This window comes from Natrix helvetica (genome assembly GCF_964273705.1).
Source record: "Natrix helvetica genome assembly, chromosome: 1".
NCBI classification, from domain to species: domain Eukaryota; kingdom Metazoa; phylum Chordata; class Lepidosauria; order Squamata; family Natricidae; genus Natrix; species Natrix helvetica.
Window position 1 is genome coordinate 341,315,561 of NC_138548.1, and position 16,507 is coordinate 341,332,067.

The following is a 16,507-nucleotide window of genomic DNA, read 5'->3' on the forward strand; positions in this document are numbered from 1 at the left end:
AAGTGTTCAGACCAGGTTTATGTGTCTCAAAGTGGCTGTTTTTCTATGGTTGTTTAGGTAATTGTGAGGTGGTTGCTGGTTCTGTGAGCTTCCTGGTAATGTCCTTTATAATTTCCTACAATGCCTTGATGGTTTTTATTCCAGTGGCTTTGTCTTTCCTGTCCTTAGCGTTAGGGGAAAAAAACTGGTTTCATTTGAGGTCTTTTGCGGGGGGGGGGGGTCTTATTTGTGGTATTTTCCTGGCACTGTCATAGTTTGTGTGGGTGTGGGTGTGTAATGTCTCGCAGTTATCTACACATTAATAATGATCAAGAACTAATAATATTTCCTTCTACATTTTAGTGACCTTTCCTTACATAATTGGTGTCTTGTTTCATACTTTTGGATTTCTAATTTCTGTTTCTGTTAGTTAGCAATTGCTAAAACAAATCCCACGTGAAAAAGTATTCAAAGCCTTCTTGATTTTAATTGTCAATTTATTTATTCCTGCACATTGTAATATTTATTCATTTTCATATCTCTGTTTTCCACTGTTCTGCAAACATAATTCCAGCAGTTGCTAACATGTGTAAAATTAAATATATATTGTACTCCCTTTCAAATAGCCAACAAAATATTTCTGGTTTTAATTCCATATCTTGCTTTACCATTGCTTTTAACCACTAACTTCTGAATAGCTACTTGGACCGACCTAAGTACTGAACCTAATTCATATATTCCTGTTTTTTGGAACTGAGAACTAAATTTCAGAAAAAGGAAATCTGTATTGCTCTGGGAATCTACCGATGACATTCATTCTTGAACTAACTTCTTAGTTAGTTCAAATTAGAACTTAGTTAGAATAACTTCTTAGTTCTTAGATGAAAGACTGTATCTTTCCTGTTTGTTTATATATTTCCTGTTTCTCATCCTTCCTGAAAAGACTGTACATTATTGGTTGAAAGCAGAGGTCCCTTCTGTTACCTGTAGTCCTCAGTTTACAACCACAATTCAGTCCAATATTGTTTTATTTCTTTTGCAGTTAGTGTTATTTATTTTTGTACTTATTTTAATCTTATTGTAGTTCATTCATTGGGGCAAATAATTCAGTGACATTGTCTTGGCCACTCCCACCCAGTCACATGACTGCCAAGCCACTCCCACCCAGTCACATGGCTGCCAAGCCACTCCCACCCAGTCACATGGCCGGCAAGCCACTCCTACAAAGCAGGCCACACCCACAGAGTAGGTTCCAAAAATTTTTGAAACCCACCACTGATACAATGAAGCGAAACTCTGTGAAAATGGGAAATAAAACCCACAGGAGAGAAAAGAAAATGTAAAAATCCAAACTGGCTAAAGAAAAGAAAAAGAAGAAAAAAAGACTTTATATATTCAACATATCAATGGTCACTGGTTTACTCATTATCGTACAGTGCTATAATATAAATAAAAATTTTAAATACCACAAAAATCTCTGCTATAGCAGCACATATTCCATTTCTGATTAGGAGAAAATATTATCTTTTACATAACAGATAAGTCATACATTTCCAAAAACCATTCTTTACAATCTGGAAAAATATGAATTTTACAGTTTCTCAGTGTAATTTCTTTTAGCTAACCCTGTAGCCCCATGCTTGATACAGCCATAATTTATGATAAACAGATTCCAGTGTTATTCAGCAACACATTAACATATTTAACTTTTAAGGATTACCTCACAAATCTACTTATCTGCATTAAAACACTTCCAAAAAGTTGCCAGTTGATGACTCAACAATATTGTACGTGTCAGCTGAATCTTCCAGTGTTTGCACCTCCAACAAAATCTAGAACAGTCTTACACTTTCTAATGCCTTCCAAATATGCTTTGGTTTCAATTACCAGCCAGCCTGAGAGCTGAAGTAAGATATGCCTGGGAGACACAAGCTTGCAAGTCTGAACATATTAATGTTTGTATTCTACCTATATTACACCATGAAATTCAAAAGGGTTTGTTCATTCATTCATTCATTCATTCATTCTGGCTTCAAAAGCTTTGAGCAGCTTACATTCAGCAATACAAAAGATTAAATCAATAGTCACAGTATGTGGTTATAAACATCCACTAACTATCATACACAACCAGTCCTCATTGACCTTCCTTCCTTCCCTGAGATTCCATCTGTTCAAGCATTCTGGTACACCCATGGAGAAGGGGGCAATCTGTAACACAGAGGGAGGTGATTACTGAGAAGGGTCCCCATCACTGGAATCCTCTTAGTACCGTGTTTCCCCGAAAATATGACAGGCAAGCGCCTGTTCCGCCCGCAGCCTCACCAAGCCCTTGCGCAGCTCTCCCAGGGCACTGCCGCTGGCCGCCGCTGGCAGAGAGTCTTCCGGACAGAGAGTCTTCCAGATAGAGAGTCTTCCAGCAGCCGGCCCACCATAGAGAGCACTCCTAGAGCGGCCAATGCTGGAAGACTCGGCCCTGAGTTTTGGAGTTTGGAAGTTATGCTCAGAGCGGGACAGTGGCCAGCGGTGGTGCCCTGGGAGAACTGCGCAAGGGCTTGGTGAGGCTGCAGGCGGAATAGGCGCTCGCGCCACCCCCCTCTCCAGCCGGGCAGAGCTCTATGCGCTGACCTAGGGGGTATCCCGAATGTGCCAACTCGCGGGAACTGGGGGGCGGGCAGAGCGCCACATGGCTTGGCACCTTAGCGATATCCCCTAGGTCAGTGAATGGTGCTCTGCCCAGCTGGAGAGGGGATTTGCCGGGCGGCTGCTCATGAGCTTGGTTACCTCATGGCTGCTTCGCCCCTGAGGCTGTGCCCGGCTCTTCGAGAGCCAGTTCACAAGGGAACAGCCGCCCGGCAACTCTCCCCTCCGGCCAGGCAGAATGCCACTCCCCAACCTAGCGGTATCCCGAAGGCAGCAAGCAACGTGAGCGGTCCCCCCCGGCTCCTGTGACTTGGCGCTTTTGGGATAATGCTAGGTCAGTGAGCGGTGCTCTGCCTGGCCGGAGGGGGGGTTGTCCAGGGGGTTTATTTTCGGGGGTGGGCTTATATTTTTGCCCATGCAAAAAATGTGGCAAGGCTTTAGTTTCGGGACAGGTCGTATTTTTGGGGAAACACAGTAAAATAAATTTCTGGCTTTCTCTCCTAATCTGGGTGGGCAGATTCAAAACGGAGAAGATAATCTTGAAGATACCTTATATTCCCTCATGTTCATGGAAAACCCAAGATACTTCGCGCCTCCTAATTTAGAGCCAAAGCCAGTTTGGTCCAGTGGTTAAGGCATCAGACTAGAAAGCAGGAGATCATGAGTTCCAATCCCATCAGATGGGTGATCTTGGTTAATTACTTTCTCTAGCAATGGTAAACCACTTGTGGAAAATCTTGCCAAGAAAACTGCAGGGACTTGTCCAGGCAGTCTGCAAGAATTCAGTCCACGACTGAACAGGACAAAAAGAAAATTAGGCTCAAACAGATTGAATAAGTTTCCCCCTCCTCCAAAAAAAAGGTGTCATTTTTAAGGCTGGTAGGAAATCTGAGCTCCAGAGAAGAGTGGAAAACAAGTACAGATTACTAGAAGATGAGGGGATAAGCTGGCTTGCAATGTATTTATTTAATGTAGTTCCCTACCACACACCTCATTTCAAAGTATTAATGAGTAAACCACTTATCAATATGTTGAATAGCAAGCGCACTAACACTTAGACTTGTATACCGCTTCAAAAGTGCTTTACGGCCCTCTCTAAGCACTTTACAGAGTCAGCCTATTCCCCCCAATAATCTGGGTCCTCATTTTACTGATCCTGGAAGGATGGAAGGCTGAGTCAACTTTGAGCCTGGATTTGAATTTGATTTGAATTGCCAAATTGCAGGCAGCCAGCAATCAGCAGAAGTAGCTTGCAGTACCGCACTCCAACCACTGCGCCACCGTGGCTCAGTGTATGGTATAAAGTTTTCTTTTCTTTAGAAAGTTTGGATTTTAAAAATTGCTTTTCTTTCCTTTGGGTTTTTTTCTCCATTTTCAGTTTCATTTAATTGTACGGATTGTTTTTTAGTGCATTTAGGCACTGTTTTCTCAATTTTCTTGTGATTTCTATTTTGAAAAGTAAAACTAAATACATATTTTAAAAGCTTGTTCTTTATATTACCACTTTCATCATTAATTATTTATTATTAATAGATACAATATATAATAGATCTAGAGATGTCTGTGTATCAGCGAAACAGAAGCCAAAAGAATGACTAGCAGTCAACTCAAATAGAAATCCAAAACAGTTAAATTAAAATACATAGATTATAATTGCATGACTTGCCGTAGTACAAAATAGCCAATCGCATTTAGGCCCCTAGTAGGATGTGCAAATCTATCCCCTCTGGTTATATGGTCCAGTGAACTTTATGAGCTGAGGAATTTGGACTAATTAACTCAATTGTAATTTAATTAATGAGCTTGGATAAATGTCTCCTATGAACCCAGCCAATCTGCCTATAAACCATGCCTGCTTAAAAAATTGCCAAAGATAATGCTGAGGAGAAGATATGTTCAGGGGATGGCAGCCCTTTGAGAAAGTCCATTCAAAGAAGCATCAACCATGAATAGTAACACTACCTTTATTGTTCAGGTTTTTAGTTAATGAGGGTAATAGGGTCCAGCAATTCTGTCACTAAGGGGCACAGTTGTAAAGCGAGGTGTCACATGACCGCACCAACTTGGCAGTTCCAGTTGAGATTATTAAGTAGATCCCGGAGGGTCACTTAGCATGATATTCCACGATCACAATATGTGACATCCTACCAGCTTCCCTGTTGGTTCTGCTTGTCAAAAGCTGGACACTAAAGTCAACCACGTGACCTGTGTCTGCCATAATTGTGAGCCAGTTACTTTTACTCTCTCGAAAACTAAGGAGGAACCTTTGTGAGGCACTTTCTCCACCCCATCCGTCCTTCGGACTCAGGGTTAGTTTATCTGACCATTATCTAGCCCAGGGACGGGGGGGTGTCTTCAAATTGGGTGATTTTAAGATTGGTGGACTTCCAACACCCAGAATTCCCCAGCCACCAAGTTTGCATCTCTGATCTAGGCTGTGACTCTTCCTCCTGTCTCCGCAAGCCATTCCCACATATCATTACAGGGGACACACCTGCAAAGGCCCTCTTTTTAATATTTGTAAATAGACCTCAGATAGTTCTTGAAGGCAGCTCAATGAGCAGAATGGGGACATTTTCAATTTAGCTCCAAATCTTAAAAAAAATAATCTATCAAATTTACTAAATTCTACATCGCACCAAATTCTTCAACCATGTATTTTTAATGCATTTTTTAAAGAAAAAAAAGGGAGGAGCAAGAATCATACAGACCTCTGAAACTGCTCCAGTAGTTGGGAAATATTGGGAAAGTTTCCCAGTTTGCCCTGCCCTTCGGGCTCAGAGAGATCTGGCAACTCTAATTTGTTGCTTCCTATTTAAAGAAGTTGAGGGACGTGGTGACTCAGTGGCTAAGACTCTGAGCTTGTCAATCAGAAAGGTTGGCAGTTCAGCAGTTCGAATCCCTGGTGCTATGTAACAGAGTGAGCTCCCGTTACTTGTCCCAGCTTCTGCCAACCTAGAAGTTCAAAAGCATGTAAAAAGGCAAGTAGAAAAATAGGAACCACCTTTGGTGGGAAGGTAACAGCATTCCATGCATCTTTGGCGTTTAGTCATGCTGGCCACATGACCACGAAGACATCTTCAGACAGTGCTGGCTCTTTGGCTTTGAAACGAAGATGAGCATTGCCCCCTAGAATCAGGAACGACTAATACATATGTGCGAAGGGAACCTTTACCTATTTAAAGAAGATGATTAAAGTTTTGGATAAAATAAAAGTTAAATTTATTTCATGATTATCATAGTACTTGTATTCGACCTTAACATGCTAGCCTCTGTTTTATTATTGGGAGCACGGGTCAGAATGACAAGGAATCAGGAAATTATGCTGTACTGCAAGCCCAGTGCTTCCTAAGTCTTGATCATCCTTTCGCCTCTTTCTTATTTTCAGATCCAGCTTGGAAGCACCCTTCTGGGCAAAGTAGCACCGTGGTCTCCACTACATCTGCTCGTCTTCCAGCTACCCCTCGCCGTGGGTTAATCCAAGTCACCACGCAAAGAGTTGTGCAACATCCTCAGTTGCCGAAGCCGGATCCCAGCCTGCCTGCCGTGCTCTCTGCTTCGAGTCCACCTTGCCCCCGTCTTGGAAGCACCTGCCACCAGCTCTTGCCCAACAAGACCTTTCTGCACTGGGGGGAACTTGAGCAGACTCTGAGTTTTGCCTGGGCCCTGCACGTCTACGGGGCTGGAGTCCTTTTTCTCCTGCTAAGCCTGTTGAGCTTGGCATGCCTGGGGGTATCCCTTTCTTTGCACAGGTCACAGCTCCCCTATGTCCTGGCTTCCAGTGGCCTGCTCCTGGTGTTTGGGATACTGAGGGCCACGTTCTTCCTGGCTGATCCCTATGGCTCTCTGGGTCGGCTGCCTGCCCGTGCTTTGCGACTGTTATACACTGCCCCTTTCCCTCTGCTGATGAGCACTTTCATGGTGCTTCTGCTCCGCCTGGTTCATCAGGCCCGGCTGAAGCTCTTGCCCCCCAGATGGCAGAGCTTGCCATTTTGGGCGGCGCTGAGCTCCCTACACAGCATTGTTCTCTTGGGGGCTGACTTGTTGTCCCCTCCCATGCACTCAGCTGTGTCTGTGGGACTCCACACCCTTTCCTGTACTGCCAGCCTCTGCCTCCTGCCAGCCACCGTGTTTGTGTACTGGATGCTGCGGCACAACCAAGGGATGGAGGGCACCCTGGAGCCAGGCATATGGCGGGAAGCCTGGGTGTTGTTGGCAAGCAGTGGGTTGGTCCTGCCATGCTGTGTCCTGCAGTTCTATGGGGTACTGTGGCTCTCAGGGGCATTGGGACAGCCGGACATTTTCACCTGGGGCTGGTGGTTTGTGCAATTCTGGTTCCGGATTGGCGAACTGGCACTCTCCTTTATCCTGGTCTCGCTGGCTTGGCAGGCACTTTGCCAGCACCACGACACCACCGAGCATTCTTGCTGGGCCAAGCTCTTGAGCTACCTCTGCGCCTACCGCAAGGCTGAGGTGCCAGAGTACCCCAACAATTGCTACGACTGGCCTGGCGGGGTCCTGGAGAAGATACCCAGTCACAACCTCAATAATAACTTGATCCGGAATTCCCCGGCTGGTGGGCTACTCTGGGCTCTCAAGGACAGCAATGACCTGCGAGCAGGACCCGGGCAAGGTGCTAGCCCCTCTCCGAGGCATGCGGGCTACAGCCCCAAATGCCCCAATGTGGCTGTGGCAGCAGCAATGGGCCGCTCTTACACCAGCATCTGTTTTGAGCGGGAGTCAGTCCTCTCATTGGCAGACCTGGAGTTCCGCCCACCCTCGCCCATCAACCTGAGCCGCAGCATCGACGAAGCACTCTTCCGCGAGCACTTGGTGCGCGATTCCATCTTCCTGCGTTCTAGCCTGCGTTTCCCGGCACGCCAGGACTCCTGTGCCTCGCTGCGTGGAGACTGCTCCACGCTCTCACATGCAGCCCAGCCCCTGCTGCCCCAGCCCCGTCGGAGCAGTGATCCCGATTGCCTGTATAGCTTAGTGCGGACCAGCTCAATGGGCGATCTCGTCGGCCGAGGCCTGGCCAGCGAGCCTGCCACAGACACATCCCTGGGCAGCTTCTCGCGCACCTCCTTCTCCCGGGCATCCCTGAAAATCAGCTGGAACCCCTGGCGCCATGGGGTGTCCTCTCCTGAAAGCCTACCCTCAGAGGAGCTGCCCAGCCAACAGCCCCAGCTGCAGGCAGAGGATCTCCCGCTGGCGCCACCCAGCAGTGCTCCAAACTCCGAACGGGAGGCCCGGAAGAGCTTTCTGGCACTCAGCAAACAAGTGGATTCCCGCAGCCTCTCAAGTGACACTATTGAATTGTAAGATGGGACGGGAGCTAAAAACCTGTCCACTATCAGGAATGAGAAGCTGGGGTATGGGGCTCAGAGCAATTCTACTCCCTTTTTAAAAGCTGTGGGGCTTTCTGCAGCCCCAACCATTTGTGAAATGGACCCACAGAGGGTACCAAGCCTTCCTTGTAGTGCCCACCACGTAATAATGAGTAAAAACACACCCTATGCTTGCCGGCCTCTCAGTTTTAAGAGCTGTACTGTAGCAACAGGCAGATCCCCGGAAACTGTGCAGCATGAATGCTGAAGGAAGACATAGTTTGTCTCTGGCATTGAGGCCCGAGAAAGATGCCCTTGGAGAGAAGGCAGAGTGGGGCAAGGAAGCATTGAGCAAGGGGATGAGGGGTGGGCCTAGGGGAGCTTTGCATGCTGAACACCCCCCACCCCACCTTAAGACACTATTGCATAAGCCAGCGATCCTCAACCTCATCCACTTTTAAGATATAGGTAGTCCTTGACTTACAACAGTTCATTTAGTAGCCAAAGTTACAGTGGCACTGAAAAAAGTGAGTTATGACCGTTTTTCACACCACAGCATCTCCGCAGTCATGCGATGAAAATTCGGGCGGTTGGCCACTGGTTCGTATTTATGACGGCTGCAGTATCCCAGGATCCCGTGATTCCCCCTTTTGCGACCTTCTTGAAAAGCAAAGTCAACAGGGAAGCCTGATTCACTTAACAACCACATCCCAACTTAACCACTGCGGTGATTCGTTTAACCCCCATGGGAGCGGTCAAGAAAGGTTGTAAAATGGGGCAAAACTCACTGAACAAATGTCTTGCTTAACAAACAGCAATTTGGGGCTCGATTGTGGTCGTAAGTCGAGAACTACCTGTGTTGGCCTGCTAGCTGGCGAATTCTGAGAGTTGAATTCCATGCGTAGAAGATGGTGATAACACAGTAGCAAGGCTGGGAGGGAATTTGACCCCAGTCCATGTGGTGCCAATGAAGCGGTGATAATCCTGAGCTCATTTGGCAACAGTCGAATAAGAAAATGTCTTCAGGTGGAGCACCGTAACAGGCAATTTGTCTTGTGAATCATAGAGCTGGCTGAGGTTTCTGGTTCAGTATCTGTAGTTCAAAGGGCGGTGATTAATTCCGCTGCTTCACCTTTTTGTCTGAAAAGCTCCTTCGTAAGTCACAAGATTGGGGCAGAAAATGTGAACTGCAGAATAATCAATCGGTGCGACCTTTCCCCGTTCAGTTGCACAGATGCAGATATGAATGTGTAGATCCAAGATGGCGAACCTATGGCACGCGGAGCCATTTTTAAGGGCACGCGAGGCGTTGCCCTGTCAGCTCCAGAGTGCTGGCCAGCTGATATTCGTCCTTGATTTTTGCCCATTTTTTGCCCTCCGGAGGTTCGCTCCGGAGGGAAAACTTCCAGTAACGGGAACGAACTTCCTGTTTGTGCATTAGGCTGTTTTTCGCGCTCCAAAGTCTTCAAGGAAGTCTCCGTAGAGCGAAAAATCACCTAACACGCACACCGGAAGTTTGGGAACGGACTTCCGGTGTGCGCGTTGAGCTGTTTTTCGCCTTCCGGAGTCTTCAATGAAGCCTGAAGCCCCCGATAGCTCTTACGCACTTGCTTTTGGCACCCGAGGCAAAAAAGGTTCACCATCACTGCTCTAGACGCATTTTCAAATGCTACAGATCTTGATCTAAAAAAAGAAGTTTTCAGAGCCTCTTCTGGCAGACTATAGTGTCTGTGCATCTTTTAATCGGACCACATTTTAACAGATAGTCCTCGATTTACAACCATGTGTTGAGTGGCTGTTTGAAGCTACAGTGGCACTGAAAAAAGTGACCTATGACCATTTTTTCACACTTAATGACCGTTGCAACATCCCCATGGTGACGTGATCAAAATTCAGATGCTTGACAACTGGCTTGTATTTATGACAGTTGCTGTGTCATGGGATCACCTTTTGCGACCTCCTGACAAGCAGAAGCCAGATTCACTTAATATCCATGTTATTAATTTAACAACTGCAATGATTCCCTTATCACGTAACAACTGTGGCAAGAAAGGTCGTAAAATGGGGCACAACTCACTTAACAACTATTCTGCTTAGCAATGGAAATGCTCAATTGTGGTCGTAAGTCAAGGACTACTTATATTCCACTATTTATTTTTTTGAATCCAAATCCAAAACTTGCCTGAAATTCAAACCTTGATCTGGATTCTTGGGGGTGGGGGGTGGAGGAGAACAAGAGTTGTACGCTGGAGAGGAAACTGTAGAGATAATGTTTCTCCTAATAGCACAACTTGTATTTGCCCAGTATTATCTTATCGGTTGCTGCAGTGGCAGAAGAGAAGAGGGTTCAAGCTGTCCAGATCTGAAGTTGAACAGAGGCCGCTGAATGTTATGTGGTCTATTTGTGCCAAAACAAAATAAAAACTTTTGCTGGAGGATCGTATGTCTTGAAGTTTGCTTTTCATTTCCATTTTAAATGCGGGAGACTTACGTCATCTCCTTCATGGTAGTGCAGAGTGAAGGTAAATAGTTGAAAAATGAATGCAGTTAAATCATAGTAATTAACTGAAAAATGGGTTGAATCACCTGGTCCAATGCAGCTTCTATTTTACTTTCAACCCTGGAGCTGACTTAACTCGGTTGGAACCTTGACTGAAGCTGCTTCTGTGACTTTTCATATTTCGGTGGGTATTCTGTCATGTTATATTTTGTATCCACATTTTTAAAAAAGAATCTATTTTATATATATTTTATATATTGAAGAGCTGTGATGGTGCAGTGGTTAGAATGTAGTACTGCAGGCTACTGCTGACTGTCGACTGCCAACAGTTTGGCAGTTCGATCTTGACCTGCTCAAGGTTGATTCATCCTTTTATCTTTCTGAGGTCAGTAAAATGAGGACCGAGATTGTTGGGGGCAATATGCTGACTGTGTAAACCACCTAGAGAGGGCTATAAAGCACTGTGAAACGGTGTATACGTCTAAATGCTATTGCCATTGCTATATTTGATCATAATCATTTTAGCCATTCTTTATCCACTGCAGGATGAAGGCCTCTTCCGCAGGTTTCCAACCAATACAGTCCTGAGTTTTCTTTTGCCAATTGGACCAACAATACTTGTTGATGTTGTCAATCCATCTTGTTTTAGGTCTCGTTCGTGGATGCTTTTTATCAAGTGGGATCCATTCTATGACTGCCTTGGTCCATCTGCCATCAGTTCTACTTGTTATGGGACGAGCCTATTTCCATTTAAGTTCTTCTATTCTCGTGATAATATCGTATACTTTCGTTTCTTCTCTAGTCCATGTACAGGTCGTTCTATCTTGTCTTGTAATGCCAAGCATGTATCTTTCCTTTGTGCCACTCTTTGGTTTTGTATTGATTGTGAGGTTAATGTCCATGTTTCAGCAGCATATATTAGAGCAGGTAGCACACACTGATTGAAAACGTTTCTCTTCAGGCATAGGGGGTTGTTCATAATTTTCATGAATCTTCCCCTATGCCAGAAAATAGATGATTAGATAGATTGAGAGATAGATATGGATGATAGAGAGATATAGATGATAGATTAAGAGATAGATATAGATAGATGATAGATGATAGATAGATGGATAGATGGTTATGATGGATGATAGAGATGGATGGCTGGATGGATGGATAGATAGATATGGATGGATGGATAGATAGATGGTAGGTAGGTAGGTGGATGGATGATAGATATGGATGGATAGATGATAGATAGATAGATATGGATGGATAGGTAGGTAGGTAGGTAGGTAGATGGGTGGATGATAGATATGGATGGACAGAAGGTAGGTAGGTAAGTAGGTAGGTAGGTAGGTAGATAGATAGATAGATAGATAGATAGATAGATAGATAGATAGATAGATAGATGATAGATAGATAGATAGATGATAGATGATAGTTAGATAGATAGATAGATAGATAGATAGATAGATAGATAGATAGATGGATGGATGGATGGATGGATGGATGGATGGATGGATGGATGGATGGATGGATGGATTGAGACAGACAGACAGACAGATGATAGATAGATAGATAGATAGATAGATAGATAGATAGATAGATAGATAAAATTATCATTGCCTCCTTCCATGTAGTATGAATTAATGGCCATTATAGTGATCATCTGCTTTTGGCCTCTTCCTATATTGTTACTGCCCAATGTAGGCACCTGCTTGGTTTAGCTGGGCAGTTGGGATGATCTTCACGCCTTTAGTGATCCTGCTGGAAATACATAATCTGAACATCTGCCTCCAACAGTTCTCGCTCATCCTTCCCAGGAACAGCCCCCTGCCACAATGACTTGGTAGGGATTTATTATCTTACAGTACTGGTAGTCCTCGGCTTACAACCATTCCTTTAGTGATAGCTTGAAATTGCTGAGAAAAGTGACTTATGGCCATTTTTCACTCTTAAGACATTGCACCATCTCCATGGTCGCAGGATTAAATTTGCACGCTTGGCAATTTATGACAGTTCCAGTGTCCCTGGATCATGTGATCACCTTTGTGACCTTCTGATAAGCAAAGTCAATGAGGAAGCCAGATTCACTTCACAATTGTGTTACTAACAACCAGTGTGATTCCCTTAATGATGCAAGAAAGGTAACAAAACTCACAACTATCTGACTTAGCAATGAAAATTGCGGTCATAAAACGAGGATTAGCTGTATCTAAAAACAGTTAAATATAAATATGACCTGGGACATAAGACTGGAGCTTTACTTCTTCCTTCCTATCTGAATTGGAAGAAGAGGTATAAGGTTTCCTGCCTAAGCAGAGAGTTGGACTAGAAGACCTCCAAGGTCCCTTCCAATTCTGTTATTCTATTCTAGAGGTATTAAAGAGATTCTCAGTCATCCAGGTCATGATTGTCCCAAAGGTGCTTTTTCAAGAGGCAACTGGACTTTCTTGTTTTTCCTCTGAAGGTAAAGGTAACGGTTCCCCTCGCACATATGTGCTAGTTGTTCCTGACTCTTGGGAGCGGTGCTCATCTCCGTTTCGAAGCTGAAGAACCAGTGCTGGCCGTCTCCATCATGTGGTCGGCATGACTAAACGCCAAAGGTGCACAGAACGCTGTTACCTTCCCACCAAAAGTGGTTCCTATTTTTTCTACTTGCATTTTTACATGCTTTCGAACGAAGTTGGCATGAAATGGGTCAAGTATCGGGAGCTCACACCGTTGCACAGCACTAGGGATTCGAACCGCCGAACTGCAGCTTTTTCTGATCAACAAGCTCAGCGTCTTGGCCAGTGATCCACTGCGTCCCTTTCTCTGAAGACTTTTCGCTTTTCATCCAAGGAGCTTCTCCAGCTCTGACTGGATGGTGGGGAATGGAAGGATTATCCTAGATGTGTTTTCTCTTCCTTTCTGGCAAGGAGAATCCTAACTTGGAATCTGCTTGGCGCTCCTGGAAAGGAAGAGCAGAAGATCTCTGCCAGTTCACCTTCTTCCAGTCTTCTCCATTAGTTCCTCAACCCTCCCAAGCGTTCAAGGACAGCAAAGGAGGGGGAGGTCCTGGATGTGAGTTCTGCTCCATTGAACATTGCCAAAATTGCCCATTAAATTGTTTCCATGAAAAGTCCATTTGCTTTTTCCTTCCTTGTCAAAAGACACCCCAACCAGAAGCACCACCATATCTGATGTGTCCGAAAGTTGAATTGTGACAACTGGCTTAATTTTTGTTAGCTTAAGAGATTTTTCTGCCCATCTAAGCAGCTTCATCAGTCAGAGCCAGTCAGAGAGGCAGAGAGTCGTTGGAATGTTCCAACTCCTGTTGGACCAACCTCGGGGGTTTCCTGTGTTGCAATATGTCGCCGAAGGCTCTCACTCAACCAGGCAAAGGTGTCAGAAGGTTGAATCATGGCAACCACATGAATTTTTGTTAGCTTGAGACATCTCGCTGCTTTATCTGTTATTTTGGGGAGCAAAGCCCTGAGGACGGTGTGGCAAGAGTTGGTACATTCCAACAACTCTCTGCCTGTCTTACTTGGACTGATGAAGCTGCTTGGATGAGCAATGAAACCAATTGAGCTAACAAAAAAATAGTCCAGTTGTCATGATTCAACCTTCTGGCACTTTTGCCTGGGTGACTGATAGTCTTCATCTTATCTAATACCAACATCAGGGAGAGCTCTTTCGGCAGCAAAACAACAGATTCATATTTTAGTGAAGATTGCTAAAGTGCTTGCCTAGCTCTACATAACATAACAGACAAACATCAGTGAGTTTGTCTGAAATCAGAGGTGGGTTGCTACCAGTTTGGACCAGTTCGGCTGAACAGGTAGTGGCTTGCTGGCCTGGGCCGCCGGAACCAGCAGCAACACCAGGAGTGCCACACCTTCAAACTGGTTCCCTGGTTGGCGCGGCATATTTCCCCCCCCCATTTTTAAAACGTTCTTGCATGTGCAGTCCTATTTATGGGCAACTGTGCATGTGTGTGGAGCGTGCATCTGGCACTTGCGTGAGCGAAGCAAGCATGCGCACGCAAAATTGCACATGTACTAAACCGGCAGTAATGCCAGCAGCAACCCACTCCTGTCTGAAAATGAATTTCAGGCCATTTTTCAGCTGTTTTGGGCTGTTTTTTGGGCTGTTTTCAGGCTGTTTCCCAGCACTCAAGCTCCTGCAAAGACCAGCTGGTGGAAACCAGAAGAGTAGCTGGCGATGGCACACGTGCCCACAGAGAGGGCTCTGTGCGCCATCTCCTGCCTGAGCAAGGGGTTGGACTAGATGACCTCAAAGGTCACTTCCAACTCTGTTATTCTATTTGTCTGAATATATATTCCCCCATTTTAGGCTAAGCCAGTTAATGCATTTATCAAGCACAGCAATATTTCGATATTGATGGAAGCTGAGTTTCTCTAATCTTGCTATTTAGAGACAGGTTAGCTGTACTTTTCAGAGGTTGAAGCCAAGGCATTTGAATTACATCAACAAACAACCCTGATTACGAGAACCTTTTCAAATGCCTCCTACAAATTTTCTGGCGTGGAAGCCGTTTCAGCAGCAGAATCATTTGTGAAGGCACTAGAGGATAGGGGACTTGAGACTAAAACAAATGAACAGTTGCAGGGATTAGGTATGTTTTGTTTAATGGAAAGAAGGACATTCCGTTTTGGTCACCACGATGTAGAAAAGATGTGGAGACTCTAGAAAGAGTGCAGAGAAGAGCAACAAAGATTATTAGGGGACGGGAGACTAAAACATATGAAGAACGGTTGCAGGAACTGAGTATGTCTAGTTTAATAGAAAGAAGGACTAGGGGAGACATGATAGCAGTCTTCCAATATCTCAGGGGTTGCCACAAAGAAGAGGGAGTCAAGCTATTCTCCAGGGTACCTGAGGGTAGAACAAGAAGCAATGGGTGGAAACTAATCAAGGAGAGAAGCAACTTAGAACTGAGGAGAAATTTCCTGACAGAACAATTAATCAGTGGAACAGCTTGCCTCCAGAAATTTTGGGTACTCCAATACTGGAGGTTTTAAAGAAGAGATTAGACAACCATTTGCCTGAAATGGTATAGGACTTCCTGCCAGAGCAGGGGGCTGGACTAGACAATCTCCAAGGTCCCTTCCAACTATGTTATTCTGACGTGACACATTTAATGTTCGCACTGCTGCATTTTAAGAGAAGCTTTGTACAATCTAGTTTCCTTAGTAAAATAATTGCATCTGATTTGCAATTCAAAGATAATTATCAAGGATCAAGAAGCTGCATCATCAGTCAAAAATATCAGGAGCATCAAGTCTCTGGAGTTTTTATGAAGTGGATTGGGAGGGGAGGGAAATTGCTAGAAACACAACTGTGCAATTGGATCATAGTTTAAAAAAAGAACAAAAAATCTGACAAGATTCTCAAGTGGTTATGCATCCATTTACATATAAAAGACTTTCAATAGAACAATTTGATTAGGATTTTTAATAATTCTCCTAGCAACCTTAAGATTTGAATAGTTGCATTGAATTTATAAATATGAATTTTCTACCATGTAAACATTTATACTGTATATCTTTCCAGGAGATTATGTATATATAATCAAAGTAAAATATTGATTTTTTATTAATAGTTGTAGTCCAATATTGTCTGACAAATGAGCTTTGAATGCAGTCCTTTCTCGTCTGTCAATCATCTATCAGTCATCTATATCATCTATCCTCTCTTTATCATCTCTCCAGCTATTATATATCATCTATTGCATCATCCATCCATCCAATTCCATCACCTATCAATCATCTATCTATCATCTATCTATCTATCTATCTATCTATCTATCTATCTATCTATCTATCATCTATCTATCATCTCTCTATCTATCATCTCTCTCTCTCTATCATCTATCTATCTATCTATCTATCTATCTATCTATCTAATCTATCTATCATCTATCTATCTATTTATCTATCTATCATCTATCTATCATCTATCTATCTATCTATCTATCTATCTATCATCTATCTATCTATCTATCATCTATCTATCTATCTATCTATCTATCTATCTATCTATCTATCTATCTATCTATCTATCTATC

General features: G+C 44.1%; 1 protein-coding gene across 1 annotated transcript in view; it reads left to right on the forward strand.

Moving 5' to 3' along the window:
* The window catches only part of PRRT3 (proline rich transmembrane protein 3), a 28,059-nt gene extending 17,681 nt beyond the window's left edge, over positions 1-10,378 (forward strand). Inside the window, exon 4 of the mRNA XM_081947402.1 lies at positions 6,008-10,378. Coding sequence (XP_081803528.1) covers positions 6,008-7,941 — 1,934 coding nt within the window. The 3' untranslated portion in view covers positions 7,942-10,378. The remainder of the gene's footprint in view (positions 1-6,007) is intronic.
* Positions 10,379-16,507: the final 6,129 nt, after the last annotated feature.